Source organism: Halyomorpha halys, unplaced genomic scaffold (genome assembly GCF_000696795.3).
Source record: "Halyomorpha halys isolate HHAL.00 unplaced genomic scaffold, Hhal_1.1 Scaffold2886.1, whole genome shotgun sequence".
In the NCBI taxonomy this organism is placed as follows: domain Eukaryota; kingdom Metazoa; phylum Arthropoda; class Insecta; order Hemiptera; family Pentatomidae; genus Halyomorpha; species Halyomorpha halys.
In genome coordinates, this window is record NW_027112570.1 from 69,960 (window position 1) to 86,337 (window position 16,378).

General features: G+C 29.5%; 2 protein-coding genes across 7 annotated transcripts in view; one reads left to right on the forward strand and one right to left on the reverse strand.

Moving 5' to 3' along the window:
• On the forward strand, nucleotides 1-9,335 carry LOC106691745 (glutamate receptor ionotropic, delta-2; the record flags this gene model as incomplete). Of its 3 annotated transcripts, none has more annotated exon segments than XR_001344841.3 (8): nucleotides 1-542; nucleotides 984-1,259; nucleotides 2,206-2,309; nucleotides 2,856-3,029; nucleotides 3,618-3,796; nucleotides 6,861-7,078; nucleotides 7,337-8,427; nucleotides 8,528-8,666. XR_001344841.3 is itself a non-coding variant. In XM_014437609.3 (8 exon segments), coding segments are annotated over 8 exon segments (1,404 nt in total). In that variant the 3' UTR covers nucleotides 8,727-9,335.
• A 1,726-nt stretch (nucleotides 9,336-11,061) lies between these two features.
• LOC106691744 (choline/ethanolamine kinase) overlaps nucleotides 11,062-16,378 on the reverse strand; it is a 40,664-nt gene continuing 35,347 nt past the window's right edge. For all 4 annotated transcript variants that reach the window (XM_014437604.3, XM_014437607.3, XM_067050370.1 and 1 more), the window contains exons 7-8: nucleotides 15,086-15,268; nucleotides 11,062-14,827 (exon numbers count right to left, since the gene is read on the reverse strand). In XM_014437604.3, the coding sequence (XP_014293090.1) occupies nucleotides 14,744-14,827; nucleotides 15,086-15,268 (267 nt within the window). In that variant the 3' untranslated portion in view covers nucleotides 11,062-14,743. The remainder of the gene's footprint in view (nucleotides 14,828-15,085; nucleotides 15,269-16,378) is intronic.

A 16,378-nucleotide genomic window follows, 5' to 3' on the forward strand; every position in this document is an offset into this window, starting at 1 on the left:
TACGTTGTCACGGAAATATGTCGCCTACACGGGCACGGTTTTTTTGGGAAAAAATATTTACTAACTATTTTCGATATGCAAGTTTATTCTCAGAATTTACACAAGGTGGAAACAGAGTTTAAAAAAATCTACGATTTGGGATAAGTATTGTGAAAATGACAGGGTGGTATATGGAAAGGGGATGGGGTACAATTAGGGCCCGCCAATGTGGGGAACCTCGGTGTTCTGGCACGGTTCATAATAATGTTTTCAAACCATTGAGAAATTTAATTTAGACAATCAAAAATAATAGTTGTGATTAGAGATATGTTACGTATAAATTATCTAAAACAAACCTATCAATATAATAAAACAGAATCATTGTATTATTTTATTTTCTAGATTATGTTTCTAATGACTGGATGATGGCTTCGATTTTGAAAGAAACATCTTTTCTAAAGATTTTATTAAAGATAAGTAGAATTGGATGATTAACTGAGTTCCATAAAGACCTTCAAATAATACTTTGTGATTCTTTAAACGTTGATGAAGAAGTCATGATTGTGAGTTTATGTACATCTTGTGTTCACCTTAGTTATAAATTTTCACATTCTATCTTTCACACTCAGATACTTTTGTCAAGTATGTATGGTCTATTTTGAAGATCTAAATTTGTTAACTGTAGAGGACATTTTATGGTAAAAAGTATCCATGGATTGTAATTAATATGCTCAATATCGAATTTCTTACAACCGAATAATTTAATGTGTACTTCTTAACTATAATTTATGAATAGTATATATATCGTCGATGAAATTGCGAAACCACGTAAGTTCTAAATGGTTTGACTTTGAGTTATTTTAATTTTTGCGTAAATTTTACGCACAAAAATTAATCGTTAGCTTGGGATTTGGCAGTTATGTACGTAATTTCACACTTTCGCTGACGACATATGATTAATAAAAAAAATAATGAAGTAAGATATGTTTCTTTTTCCGTTTCAGTACGAAAAGCTTGACATCACTCATTCCAAGTTAATTCTGCTGACAATGAACATGTCTAATACTTTTGAGCAGATAGATCCAAAGAACTTGACTATCATAGGGAGATACAATGATGAAAAAGTTACATTATCAAGACTACACTCATTTTCTGAAGAGAAGGAAACAATTACGCTTGCTAGCTGGTCTTGGAAAGAGGAATTTCGGGGAACACTCTTCCCAAAGGACGAGATAGCTCCGGCGTTTAAATCCAAACAGCTGACAGTACTACTTCGCCATGTAAAAGCATAAAGAAATTGATTTTTTACTTTATGATATTGTGAGATATTTTTTTATTAGTTTACAAACCTGAAGAACTAAATAGACTATTCTAATTTGAACCATTATCATGACAATAAATTTATTGATTTTCTAATTTATTAATTGGAACGTTGCCCTGTATCTTTAAAAATGTAGGTTGATTATTTTTGATTGGTGCCATTAGAAGAACAAATTTTTAATAACTTGGACAAATTGATTAGGTATGTTAGTAGATATATAGTGTTTTGTGCTGAGTGAATTATGAGTAAATAATATGGATATTTAGGTGTCTCTCTGATAAATGTCTGAGGGCCGAAACTTGGAGAAAAATTAAAAATGTTGGGAGATAAAGAAATTGTGTTTTAATTATTGGTATCGTTTGGAATAATTTCATCAAATTCCTTTGTCTCATTACAAAATAGTTTTATCAGTTTTACTTTAATATCAAAGGTAGGGAGGGAAGCTTTAAATTTATGCAGTAAATGACATAACATGATGTTATGTCCTCAAAATTGAAAATTTGCACTCGTGTTTTGCGTTTACACATTAATAAATTTGTTGTCAACTTTGTGTTCAGGCAATATCGATCGAACTGTTTTTCAACTTCGATAAAATTTTCTGAGAATGTAACTAGGGGTTGGTATCTAGTTGGATCAATGATGATTTAATCAGATTCCACGAGTTACTTTAGCTGAATTTTTTTATCATATTCTATCCTATTTTTTCGCTTCATCTTGTGCAAAGGTATTTTTTGACCACAGCTCCTTCCTTTGATTTTATACTAAAACAATAAGTTGAATTTATTAAAAAATCGAAATAATAAAACATAAACTTTTAAATACAGGTAATTACTTAGCTGATTTCAATTATACTTAATTTTAAACATTATTCGGGCAATACATGCAATATCTTTTTATTTTTTTAGGATCCACCTTTCGTCATCGTGAAATCATACCTAAATGGTTCGAAATATGCTGATGGTTATTTAATTGACTTATGGAATTGTATTACAGAAAGATTGGATTTGAGGTAAGCTTAGGGTTCACCACTAATCATTTTACGGTAATCGGAATATTAAAATACAATATGTTGATGGTAACTTGAATACTTAGTGTACACACTAAAAATTGATTAGCGGGAGTAGTTTACTAATTGTGTTCTTAATGTAGTAGGTTTTCCTATGGTATAAATAATAAATTCATTTTAAAAAGGTCCATTTTCATATATGATGTATCACACTTATGAAGCTCTAATTAATTAATTTGAAATCAAAATGGCCGATATAGGAATTGTAAGAACATTTGGCCACGTTCTTTATCTATGCACCGTTGTCATGTCTTCAGCAGTGGCATTATGCTTGTCAGTGGCTAATTTTGGAATTTTTAGCCCCGAGTTTACGGCTGAAAGCATCCTATTGTAAATTCATAGTCATATTATTTCTTGCTCACCTGTGCCAATGTGGGCAGATTCCAGAATGAAGATTTTAGAATGTTATACTGTCCTTGCTCCCATAATTCCCATAACATTTATAAGTTTAAATGCAGAAAAAGTATTGAAATCTGATCACTTTTCCAGTTTTGAAATCAAATATTTTCCGACGATGGAAGGTGGCGATTTTTGGAATTTCGCCAACAATGGGCTTAGGGTTGAAATGGAAAGATCTGAAATGGATGTGGCGTTGTATGCAAGTGCTGATCCCGTCGACATTTATTCCAATTATACAGGAGTTCATACAGGAGTCCATCTTCGGTATGTATCAGTTTATTTATATTTATATATTATTGCATCATATATAATCATCATATATAATTGCATCATACCTCCCAGAATCCAGTTGCGCCGAACTCGTTTGTTTATTGCACATTGACCGTTTTTTATTTTATTATGGATTTGATATTGGGCCTTAAACATGTCTCCAATTTGAAATATAGTAAGAGTGGCTTTAAATTTAGTTTATGGTGTGCAATAATGAAACAGTAGCCAGTTCAACTGATCATATGTACTTTATTTATTTTGTTTTTCTCGTCCATTGTTTAGGTAAAGGTTATCGAAAAATTGGGCATATCCAACTTATACCAACTTTGCTGGCTGCATATGTTCAATAATTTCTGTATTTGTCCATTTTAAATAAATGTTCAAAGTCCTGCAAAGTGGGGCTAAACGTTGTTTAATAATAAATAGTTTTTTCTACTATTTTGGTACCTTTATTGACCGCTACCCTATTTTCCTGTAATCCACTTCATACGGTCAACTAACTTCTTCCAATTTTTTAATAATTGTTCTTGTAGTATTTTCCTATTCAGTTTATCAAGTACTTACTAATGTGTTCAATTTTAGGTTGTGTACGTACGAGCATAAGAAACGAATTAATTTTTACCAGTTTATCAAAACTATAAACTCTTCATGTTTCGCAGTATTAACATTTATTGGTGTACTCTCAGCATTTCTAATGTATATTGCTGGCAATAATCTGGCGGATTCTTTCCTTTATTTCCTTGCTATCTCATTCAACCAAGGTAATTATGAGTTTATGATATTTTTAAAAAAAAAACATTCACCACAAGAAAAGCACGTTTAGACAATTTTATCTTTCTGCTTTGAGTCATTTAATGATCAAGTGGTTTGGAACAGAGTTATTTTACCTTTAGTAACGGTTCTTTTTTGTAAATAAGTTTATATGAGGATGAAATCTGTTTATGTAAACTATTTTCCCTGAACAAGTAATTTAAAATTAAAGATCAATATTCAACTATACCGTTTACTGGTATTAATTCTCAAATTCTTAAAACAACCGTAAGATAAAGCGTTGATGGGTTATGAAAATCAGTAAAATTTAATAAATTTTACAAACATCCTGCAACCAAAATACTATTTCTTAGACTTCTAAAAAGTTATTTTAAACGGCGTAGTTAAAAATGTTTTATTTTTTTTTTAAACTATTTTTATATTTTTAATTTTAACAGTAAAACAAACTTTCAATACATAACAAAGTACTATTTCGGGATAAATCAACTCAAAAGGGTGTAAGTGATATTGGTGCTAGGATGAGCCCAATAGGAATGCCGAATCCTGTCTGGATCCTTAATTAACGGAATTGAAAGTAAACTTTGTACCTACCAGAGCTCGGTCGTAGTCCAATGACTTAACCCACTTTGTCATTCCGCTCCCTAATTTTGTTTTTAGCTCCTAAATTATTACTCTACTGACTATAACACATGCCCATGCTGTTAGGCCACTCCTGATGTGACAGATGCCAAGCTTGTCTTAGTACTCAAGCTAGTCACTTGAACAACATTTAATATGAGTGTTAAAGTCAACATTTCATTAATGAAGTAGTTGCAACACGTATTAATCTATTTATTATAGTCTAAATAATTGATAAAAATGAAAATCTTTAGTTGTGAATATCTCTTAAAAATATTCAAGACTTGTATAAATGCTAGGTAAATAAAGAAAGCGACAATCGTCAGTATCCATACGCTTGTTTTGAATTTGTTTGGCTATTACATTCGATTTACTCTATTTTCATTGTATAAAGGAATAAATGAATAAATATAAAGGAACAAAATAAAGCTAGCTGAAACGAAAGGAAACATAAATATGAGAAATGGAGGTAGTAGATGACTGAAGTTCATATATAAATTCAATTTTTGTTCTAAAATCTGTATCGCAAACTTTTTAATTTTATTATGTAGACATATAATGTCTTCATAAATATATATTTGTACTTCGTTAAATAAATAATTAACAAGATTTGAAACTATGTATCTACACCGAATCATTAGAATTTTAAAATATACAACCTTAGACAAAAGTTAATTATTGAATCCAAAGGTTGGAGAAATTCTTTAATGAATTAAAACACGGAGAGCACAAATCTGTTGATAGTTCTAAAACTCTTTTTTTTTTTTAATTATTTATTTATTGTAATTTACAACTGTACAAAATAATACAATAGGTAAATATGTAGTATGTTTCATATACACTTGAAAATCTTGGGAAGGAACCGCCCATTGGTGGTACTTCAAACATTAATTTAAACTAGAAGGTCCCGTGACCATCTTCTTTTCAGACGCCTTGGAGGATTATCAGGGATTGTTAAGGATGAAAGATTAAGAATTAATGGGTTAGGATGGTTAAGGAGTTTGGAATAAAAAGACCCATATCTGTTTTGGGCCAAATCTGCAACGAATGGGATGTTAAGGTCTTTATGAATGAGTTTATTTGTGACGTAATAAGGAGCATCAAGGATTTTACGTAGGATTTTGGATTGTAACGATTGGATGCGGGAAGAATTTGATGGTTTGGTGGAGCCCCAGAGCTCAATTCCATATGTCCAAATTGGTCTGATTATCGCAGTGTATACTAATTTTTTATAGTGAATGGGAAGTTTAGAGCGTTTGTCAAGTAAGTGTGTAGCAATCGGAATCTACGAGCAGTTTCTTGTCGTTTCAGTCTTGTGTGTGGATTCCAAGTAAGTCTCTTGTCAAGATGGAGTCCTAAGTATCGAATCTGTTCAACAGGCGTTAGTGGAGTATTTAGAAAGGATACTGTAGGACAGGAGGGCAGAGGTTTACGACGGAGAGTAAAGGTGATCTGGTGGGATTTGTCAGGATTTATTTTGATTCTCCAGTTTTTACACCATTCTTCAATAGATGTTATGTGTGCCTGTAGTGTTTGTGATGCATTAGTTGGGTCGTTGTTTACAGAAAGTATACATGTGTCATCAGCGTATGTTGTTAGCACTGTGTTAGGGTGGGTTGGGATGTCAGCTGTATAAACCGTATAAAGAATGGGACCTAAGATACTACCTCGAGGCACCGCCGGACTGAGAAAAGAGAGATGAGTAGACTAGGTTATGATTTACTTTAAAGGTTCTATCAGTGAGGTAGGAGCGGATTATAAGGAAATATGTTCTAAAACTCAAAAACAAAAAAGTGAATGCAGCACAAGGGCCCCTCGATTTTTGTCCAAAAGCTGACACCTAATAAACGATCCACACGCTTGCGTAAGTGCTAATTTGCCGTTCTTTAGCAAAGGTGTAGGGGCACCGTAAGACATCCTGGAAACTTATACGTCATCTTTTAAGGGTTATGAAAGAATATCCGAACCTATCTGAGGAACTTCAGTACAGTGGAACAGACATTGTTTTCAGGAAAATTACGATAATAAGAATGTTAATGGGTTTCCTTGAAGATACTTTTAATATTTATAAAAAAAACAAAACAAAAAAAAATCACCTCTACTCTTGAGTGGAGAACCTTTACTCCTCCATAGATTTTAAACGACCATAAAAGCATATGTTCCTCAAGATCATTTTCCCCACAATGAAGTGGGGACATGACACTCAAAATTTTTTATGAAAAAAATGTGTTGGTCCATCTTGATACTGATCACATTTTTTATTTTACTGTTGTTAGAATACAATATTTCCAAATCAAATACTATATTTTTATTATTTTTCTATTTAGACCTAAACGAATCTTAATTTAGTCATACACTTAAATATATGCTCATTAATACCTATAATTATGATTTTTCCTTGGAAATTTAATATAATTAAAATCATTACATTTTCAGGCCCCGGTGAAGAACCCCCAACAACTTCCTCAGTGAGGATAGTAATAATTTCGTTTTCAATCAGTGTTTTGGTTTTTTTCTATGTCAGCTCTGCTTCAATGGCTTCTTTATCAGTAAATAATCAAGATTTAGAATCGACAACAATCGAAGAAGTAGTGGATCATTCTTATATTAGAAGGTCTATCATTGTAGAATACACTTCAGCTCATGTCATGATGGTACCTAGTTCTGTATAACCATACTACATGGAATCAATTAATTTATTTAGTCTATTTAACAAGCGTTTTAATTTAATTAAAAAGAAGTGTGAGGAAGCGAGGATACTTCGCTTTCTAATAATTTTACCTAATTTCCAAACGCTTACTGTGTATATATTATGTATGACTTATTTGTTCAAGAAGTCAATAAGTTACACAATGTTACAGCTATTACAAAATGTCAAGTAGTATTAAACTCTGCTTCTGAATTTGTTTTAGCGTTATTCCGATTTAGCGACAACTTTTGATAAACTGAGAAGAGTGAAAATGGCGAAACTTCCTTCAGTAAGAGATGCATTAACAGTGACATCAAAATTGAAATGGTTTTCATTTATAGAACGTGAGAGAGTTTGGCCATATTGGGAAGAGTTTAAATGTTGTGTTTTCGAATCTGATCTGCGGATAGTGAGACCGACTCATTTTATGGTTCGCAGAAACTTATCAATAACACAAGTTTTTCGTCAAGAGTAAGTCAATAAATTATATTTGCGCACCCTAAAAAACAAACATGGTGTATTAATAATATCATTTAGAAATGTGTGCTTTAATAATTTCATAAAGCAAGAAGATTGGTAATTTTCAGTTTAGAGTTTAATTTTTTTTTTACTTATATAATATTTATATAAAAACGTATTATGCTCTATTTTATGTCCCCAAAGCAAGTAATTGAAATCTACTCTTACGTAAGGCAAGATGAACTAGTGAATGTTCTCCCCCCACTTCGGCGGTGTTACTTAAGGGGCGCCGTCTTCTATTTCCTTTATTTGATTCTCAAAGATGCCATATTACACACAACCCATTTCTTATGATTAGCCAAGACATAGAGTTAGTAGTAAATTCTTTCGGGGAAGAGTCGATTGCACCATCAGGCGCCTCATGGCAGTAACTGATAGATTAGATCGTCATATCTATCAAGAAGTGTTAATGATCGCCAGAGACCTCGAGAACGGTTTCATGGAGGGATATAGGCAACCTAGGGCTGACTGTTTGAAAGCATTCAATTATACAGTCAGGCATTTCCTTTCATATACCTACCATGTCTAGGGAACACTTGCAGATCTATGAAGAGTTTTCACAAGGGTGCTGAGGAGGTGAAGAAATAAAAGAATGGAAACACTTCTCAGAAGTTGATTAGAAACACTAGTGTTCTTCCATTAGAAAGCATGAAACTGATTCTCCTCTACTGGGTGATTGGAGAATTGTATCCAATGAGTTCTGAAGAGCTTATGTAGAACAAAATGGCGTGGTAATAATGGGTAAGAAGATCCAGTAGATTAATCACCAACAAATTTACTCCAACCTCTACAAACGTAATATATAAACTATAAATATATTTCGTTAACATTATATAAAATGAAATTGACGTTTTTACTGTAGTTAAGTTTTCATATTCACACTCATTTGTTTTAGGTCGGCAAGATTAATGGAAAATGGAGTTGTATCATTATTAATAAAGAAATGGTGGCCCATTGTTGATGCAAGCAGAAAAGAATTTATACCAATCTCTCTTGCAGATGTATCTATTATCTTTGACTTGTTTGCTTTTGGTGCACTGGTTTCACTGTTGATCTTCTTTATTGAAAGACATGTTGGAATCCTTTTTCACTAATGCATTATTATTATAAATTTTCACTCCTATGGCTTTATTATTGTAATCTGAATCACCTTTATCAGCTGGACTGATAAATTATTCTGAATATGCAAGTTTATTCTATTATGTTGACTAAATCGAGGAAGTTGTTTGGACTTTTTGTGATTAGATGTATTAAAACCTACATTGGATCTTTAGTGAAAAATTAATAATATACTGATTGTTTAGCATTTGTTAGCATGTTCTGTTTGGAATACAACATAAAATGAAGGCAATATGTGCTCATAGTTTGATTTAGCCATGTTCAAGATTCTAAAATTTATGAAGTTTGAATAATAAAAGATTGATAACTTAAATTTTCCATTCTATACTTACATCATCACATTTTATAGACTTTTGATGCATAACTCAATGAGTCAAGAGGTATTTAGAGTGATTAAACTATGCAAAATTTCAACATTTTGACAAAATATTAATTTTAAAAATTTTTACAGTATAACATTATAAATATTGTATTGTTTTACAAAATTATCACTCCCTATATTTTTTGAACTATGTATTTAAAAAAATGTTGTTTGTGACTAACTTCAAGAGAAATATGTATTTTGTTTAATGTTAACAAATAAATTTGTGTGACAATTGTATTATATTTTTTCATAAAAAGACCTTCAGACATCAGACAACAGTTTCATTTTCTGAATATCATAATATTAATGAATATTATCACAGTGCATATTTATGTTCTCAGAAGTCAACATAAAATTTATTTATCTAGAAAATGTGTATGAAAGGCAACTGTAATTAGCCTATTTGATATTTTAAAAAAATGGAATTCTGAGCTGGAAGGAAGTACTTCAATGCTATTAAATCCTAATTCATTGTACTTCTCATCTCAAACCTGTCACCTAATTAACAGTTCGTTGCTTAAGCTGTGATATCTCGTAAGTCTGAAAAATACTCTATGCAATTTTAAAAACTAATGCTATATCTAGATAATTTTTGAAAGAATTTTCAGTCACAAAATTTTATTGCAGGTATCCAACAAAACAGTGGTTGAGACGAGATCACTCTATAATGATGTATTGATTTTTTTAAGAATAAAAATTGTATGATTGATTTTTTTTTAATTAACAAATTGTAAAATAATTGGATACCTACAATTATTTTTCATCATATCATAAAAATAAGTATTTTAACTTTTTAAGGTATTTTAATTAAATAGCTGTGGTCAATGAATGAACTCAGCACTTTACATTTAGTGAAAATCACTTTAAAAATCTCATTTATAGGCAGAACAAGTGCCATTACAAATAGACTTGATATTTGCTGGAGCAGGTGGGCCAATAAAGTACCTTTGAATATTCCGAAGAAGCCAAATGTCATCAGACCTTCAGTCCTCTATGAACGATGTTACAGGTCCCGAACAGAACGCTATTTGGCCTCATTGGCGGGTGTGGGTTTCTTCACGTCTCCTATATTCCATCTATTAACATAAACTATTTGGCTATTATGACCGTCATATGCTATAATATTAGGAGTCATCGAGTTCCACCAATGTTAGCCGAATAAGCTTGCATTCTTGAGTATCTACCCATCAATATTACAAGAGATGGTAATCATAGTCAAGGATAAGACCTAAGAAATAACTTTTAATTGTTTAAATTTTTTGTTTGTTTATTTACAAAGTAAATGTGTTCAATCAATCACCAGCTACCAGACAAACTAGTTTTGCTTGAGCCGCCATACCTTCTCATGGCCTTCTGGCAAGCCTCTCGGACTACCTATAGGGAACTAGATTGCCATGGATACTATATAGATAGCATTATTAGGATTAAAACTAATGTTTCATGTAAAAATAATGGTATAGGATTGAGATCACCACAAATGATGGAAACATGCTTTTCTAAAAAAAAAAATAAGAATGATTAAAAAGACACGGTTAAAAGAAAAATTAATCTTTGCAAATTTTAGATAATTATTTATTTTATAATTTACATAGCAAAAAAAGTAATTAATTTGGTGAAAATTACAATATAAAGAAATGTGCTTATATAAAACAATGTATTACAGAACATATCAGTATCTATTTACTAACATTAGAATTCAAATGATTCTTTAGAAAACTAAAGAATATGTGATTTATAAATATACCTTTATATAATAATTTGAATATCTGCTACTAAGATGATAGTTTGAATAAAACAACAATTTGGAAGAAGAAACAATCTTCTACAGTAAAAAAATTACAATTACTTTCAGCATTAAGTAAGTCACAGCCATCATAACACATATATGTTTTTCTTTTAACATCTTTCCCTTAGAAAACTTTAGTTAGATGAATAATAAGTGAGCACAAAAATAATCCCTTGATAGAGTAAAGTACTTATGAAATTAGAGGAATGAATAGAAGAAAAACATTGGTCTAAGTTGACAATATTTCTATTTTTTTTTTTTTTACATATGATTATGTAATTAAGTAGCAATACCTTGATATGAAAATTATAATAATATACTTATTTATTTTAAAGAGTCGTGAGGTTTTGTAGTATATAGCTACTTTTGGAATAATTTAAAATTAGCTAATTAACCTACATATTCATTAATTGATTTTACAGCAGTGAACAAATATTATAAGTGATACATACATTTAACTACAATACGCAGTTATACTGAAGAATTGTTTGAATCTACAAAATGATTGATATATTTACATAAAAGTTTAACTTTCTTGAGCAGATTTATTTTGAGGAGATAATGCCACTATTCACCCTGCATTCTCAATAAAATTGCAGAGAACATAGAATTTTGACAGAGATATAAACTAAAAATAAATTTTAAGAATTTATAAAATGAATAAAGTTAGTTAATTATCTGATGGACAAATACCTATTCCAAATAGTAGTCAAAAATTAATAGTAACATTTATAAGATATCTAAATAAGTAATAATAATAAAGAAATGTTGAAATAAACAACCCTTACACCTTTCACTTCATTTCCAGTAGAGGTGTGGAAGGCAAGGTCACTAACTGTATTCAAATCCCAAAACGGTCACTCCAATCACAAATAAGGTCTTTTGAACATGTTTATTACGTTCACTTACTTAGTGAATATACAAGTATTAGGATCTATTAATTGGCTTTCTCCAAGGGACTTTATGATTTGAGTTTCACTTCGGATACTCTCTGTGTGTTTATTAGGGTTATTGTTTTTATTTATACTTTTTTTTCATGTAGTTATTTATTCATTTTTACAACAAACATTGTATAGAACTACCTATGTAATAACAGAGGAGTTGATAGATATTCCAGCGATTATAAAACAGCAGTCCATTTATGAATTATATTAGTTGCATTAACTACCAAGGAACATGAGGGTAAATAGATTTTTTGACATGAGATGAAATGGAAGAGGTGGGAGGGCAATGCTCAATCTCATAATTTCCTATTACAATTTAAAAATTTTCCAGTCGATAATCGACTTAGGAAATGGCTGTTCTTTTCTAATCTTCTTCTTACACTCTTCATGTAATTGAGAGAGTCGTTGACCGTTTTGGAAGGAGCAAGAAGGTCTGAGGGAGTAGAGAGACTATACTGACTGACTCAGTGTATACTTAAACAACATGTTCAGTTTGGACAAGTTCACTCCAAAGATAAGATCTTTTGGATACGTTCACTCCTGACCAACACACCTCTAGTAACCAGCAATTCTGTTTTTATTGTTAAATCAAGGTATTGTATTCATTAAAATATATTTATAAGGATACATTTAAATAAAACATATAACTATAAACGTTAATTCCAACAATTTTAAATATCAATGTACAAATCCATTTTGATATTTATGACTACCTAAAATGCATAAAACATTTATGTTACCTAACAAAAACATGATCCTAAAAGTGTACATTATACCCTAACAAATTAATAAAATCAAATAAAAAAATATTTTAACAAATATTTATCGTAAGGTTAAAACATCATTTGCAATTTGTGCAATCTCTGTTCTATAAAAATATTGTTATCTATAGTTATAGTTAATAAATAAATAGAATGATATTAATAATTTGATTTCAAAATAAGTTTTTTTTAAATTTTTAATAAATTTTATTTTATACCATTTTAGAAGTTTAATTGACGAGAATAAAAATTAAAGAACTATATGAACATTTTATAATTATATCAATAATAACATCTATAAAAATATTTTAATCTAAAATGTCATAGTTCAGTTTTTATGGACTTAGGTTCCAATTTAAAAATGAAAAAAAAAACAACTTATAAATCATGTGACCATATCTATTGGTTAACAAAAATTAATACAATTTAACATCATAATAATTACTTTAAACATCCATCTACATATATACATAAACAGTTTTGCAGTCTTTTAAAGATTTTGATTTGTATGAACAATTATTTAAATCTTTTTTATTCATAATGCAAAAACTATATACTTATGATAGCAATTTAATGAGTATGAGGAATTTAAAATAAATTAATTAAATTAAGAAACCAGAGGTGAAGTAATTGTTTTTTAAATATTGATAGTAAGTACAAACATTGTTACTTACATCCATCATATCGGAAATACAATTTTCATAATTGACTAACTGAAGGTAAAATGGTAACATAGTAATTAATTTAATTGCTTATCAATACATAAAATACTTGAAATAAAAATATAAATAGAAAACGCCTTTTACATTAACTCACATGTGCAATCAATTCTTTTGTGAGATTCACATTTTTTTCTATTTAGTTTGTTAATTCATCATATTTTCCAGATATAGATTTTGAACAGAGTTATTGGAATGATGTCATAGTAAAACAGGATGGAATCCTTAAGAAGGACCCTGAGTCATGCGTCATTAATATTGAAGGTAAAACCAAGGCAGAATGTTTTGATATTAGCTTTCAGGAAAAATGGAGTAGATTGACAAAATATGTATAAATGTTAAATTTGGAAAATATGTTTAATATTTACATCATGTCAAACTGTTTGCAGTATTTGAAAAAAAAGGAGAGGTTCAACATAAATTAATACTATGGATTAAATTAAGGCTAGTCAGATAAATACAATACTTTTAAATATCATATATGGTTCCTTTTTTCACTCTTTAAAACTCGAAATAAAAGCTTTTTTTATGTAAGTTGAATTGTTTTTATGTAAGCAAATTTATTTAAGTTTTGTCAAAATTATGAAAAATCAACACATTTATGTAGACCAATGAGGTATATACATTGCATTCATGAACTATACAGGGTTAAAAGAAATATTTAATATCATAAACTTGAGTTGGTGCTGTATAGCACATATAATAAACTCCTTAGGTGTGTTAGAAAATGTATTTTGGAATGTTTTACAATAATTAGTTACAATAAGTACAATAAATTCAGGTTAGCTTTTGTGAAATCAAAAAATAGGAATAAAGAAATCTCTTCAATAATACTCTTGGTTTCTGTTTGTTTGTTTTTTCTACCTCAGCAATACATCATTCCACAATAACTATATATATATTTTTAAATATAAGATCAGTTTATAAGCATTTAGTGATGTAAATATAAAGGTGGAATGCTTAGTAAAACTAAAAACTAAACTTGGTTCAAATAACTTAATTTGATTCAATACATAGTTTAATTCAGTATTTAAGTGCCTTTGCTTGCTCAGCTAATTAAAAACATCAAGATATTCCAATTTTTAATTAATATTTTTTAATATAAGCTCAGTCCATTTTTACTCAAAGGCCAACGACAATTACAACCATAATGTTATGCGTTACTGTTCATTATTACACCTCCTCTTATGTAAAAAGGCTTGACCAAGTTTTATATGTACAACTCTAGGCCTTATAGTTAATAGTTAAAATAATGTTAATTAAACAGTGCGAAATGACTACATTATAAAAATAAAATAAAATTTTATGTTCTAAAAAGTTTAAATAGAAAAATGGATTTTTATATGATAAAAATATTAATACTGCTCTTCATAATTTAACAAAAGGTACTCTGAGGAGATTAAGTTCATAAAATTTTCTTATGATGATTTGTTATTTTCAATATCTGCTAATACCTTCTTTTTGTGCCTGTAGTAGGCTTGTAGTCTCACTTCACCGAACCCCTGTAAATATCATATTTTTAATTTATTCTAAAAATAAATAATTTATTGGATTAGTTCTTAATAGATTTTATATCTGTATCTACTCCAACTGTAGAACAACAAGCCACCAATTCCAGCAAGAGTAAATAAGTTGAGATTCATTCCGTTTGTCCTCTATGATATAAAAGTCAACCCTCACAGGCCAAAAAGGAATTAATGACAAATTATTGAATTAATATATTAATTATTATTTTATAAAAGTTAGATGAAAATTCTTACCCAATAATCAAAACAGATTCCTGAGTCAGTTGAATTAGTAACACTCCACAAAAGCCAAAAAAAATGAACTGCCAATGTGAAAGCTTCTATTTCATTCATTATGGATTCTAAATTATCTTCTGGATGAGGCTTATATTCAGGATATTTCTTCAGTGATTGCAAATAATTTTGTACAAAATGTTCCTGTGAAAACAATTAAATTCATGAGACAAAACTGAAAGGAGGAAATGAGGACTGAGAAAATGGCATCCTAGATCATTAATGTCTGTGACGTAAATTTCAAGAGTTTTCCATTGCCCACATATTGAATAATCAAATAATTTATTAAGCTAAGTCTTAAAACCACTTTTGTACTGAAAGTAAGGTGCTACCATACTTAAATAACATGAATAGCTTATCATCCAATTTAGAATTGCAAGAAGTATTAGTGAACCACATTTTTAGTTCTTACTTATGATTAAAAAATAAATAAATATATATATCATATATTTCTATAAATGTTACCCTCATTTTTATTGACAATTTTCAGAACACATACTGTTGAGGTGAACATGTGTAAAGTACAATTTAAAGAATAATAGCTAATTTTTCTATATATAATTTCTTTCACAAAAGATTCCTTTTCAGGCTAAGTACTAAAAGGAAGGTACTGTTTGAAAGACATCTTCACTTAGAGTGGCCATGTTCAGCTAAAATTGTTGTATAAACTATCACTATTTGTATATGGTACATTGTATGTGTTCTTTCTTTGTGAGCTGTTTATCTTTGTTTTGAGTAGTTTAGACCTGTGAAAGGACAGATACACATTTGAAGATTAAAAAAGTTAGATGTATTATTGTTCCATGACAAAGGTAGGTAATTCATTTTAATAACTTTTAGCTATTGTTGATAGATATACAACAGTAACACTTATATCAACAATCTATCACAATGTCTTTGTCATACAAAATAAATTTAACATTACAATTTATAAACTTTATAAAGAGATTGTAATCAAATAGTCTTATTTTCCTGTTAATATTTTATTTTAAGATATTAAAAAAAATATAAATAAATGCGTTTATCAGGTATACAAACATTTTTTTTTTTAGCTCAAGTCACTCTAAATGTTTTTAAACCAATCATGTCCAGCCCCTATAAACAATCTGTCTTTCTGCTCCACTTTATTTCTTGAACTGTATTCGTAGATTTATAACTTTTAAACTTTAGCTTTAACTTTTTATATTTTTAGTTACTTTTAGCATTTTTTTCTAATAATCAAATTAATTAGGAAAAATAGCATTTTTGTTTACT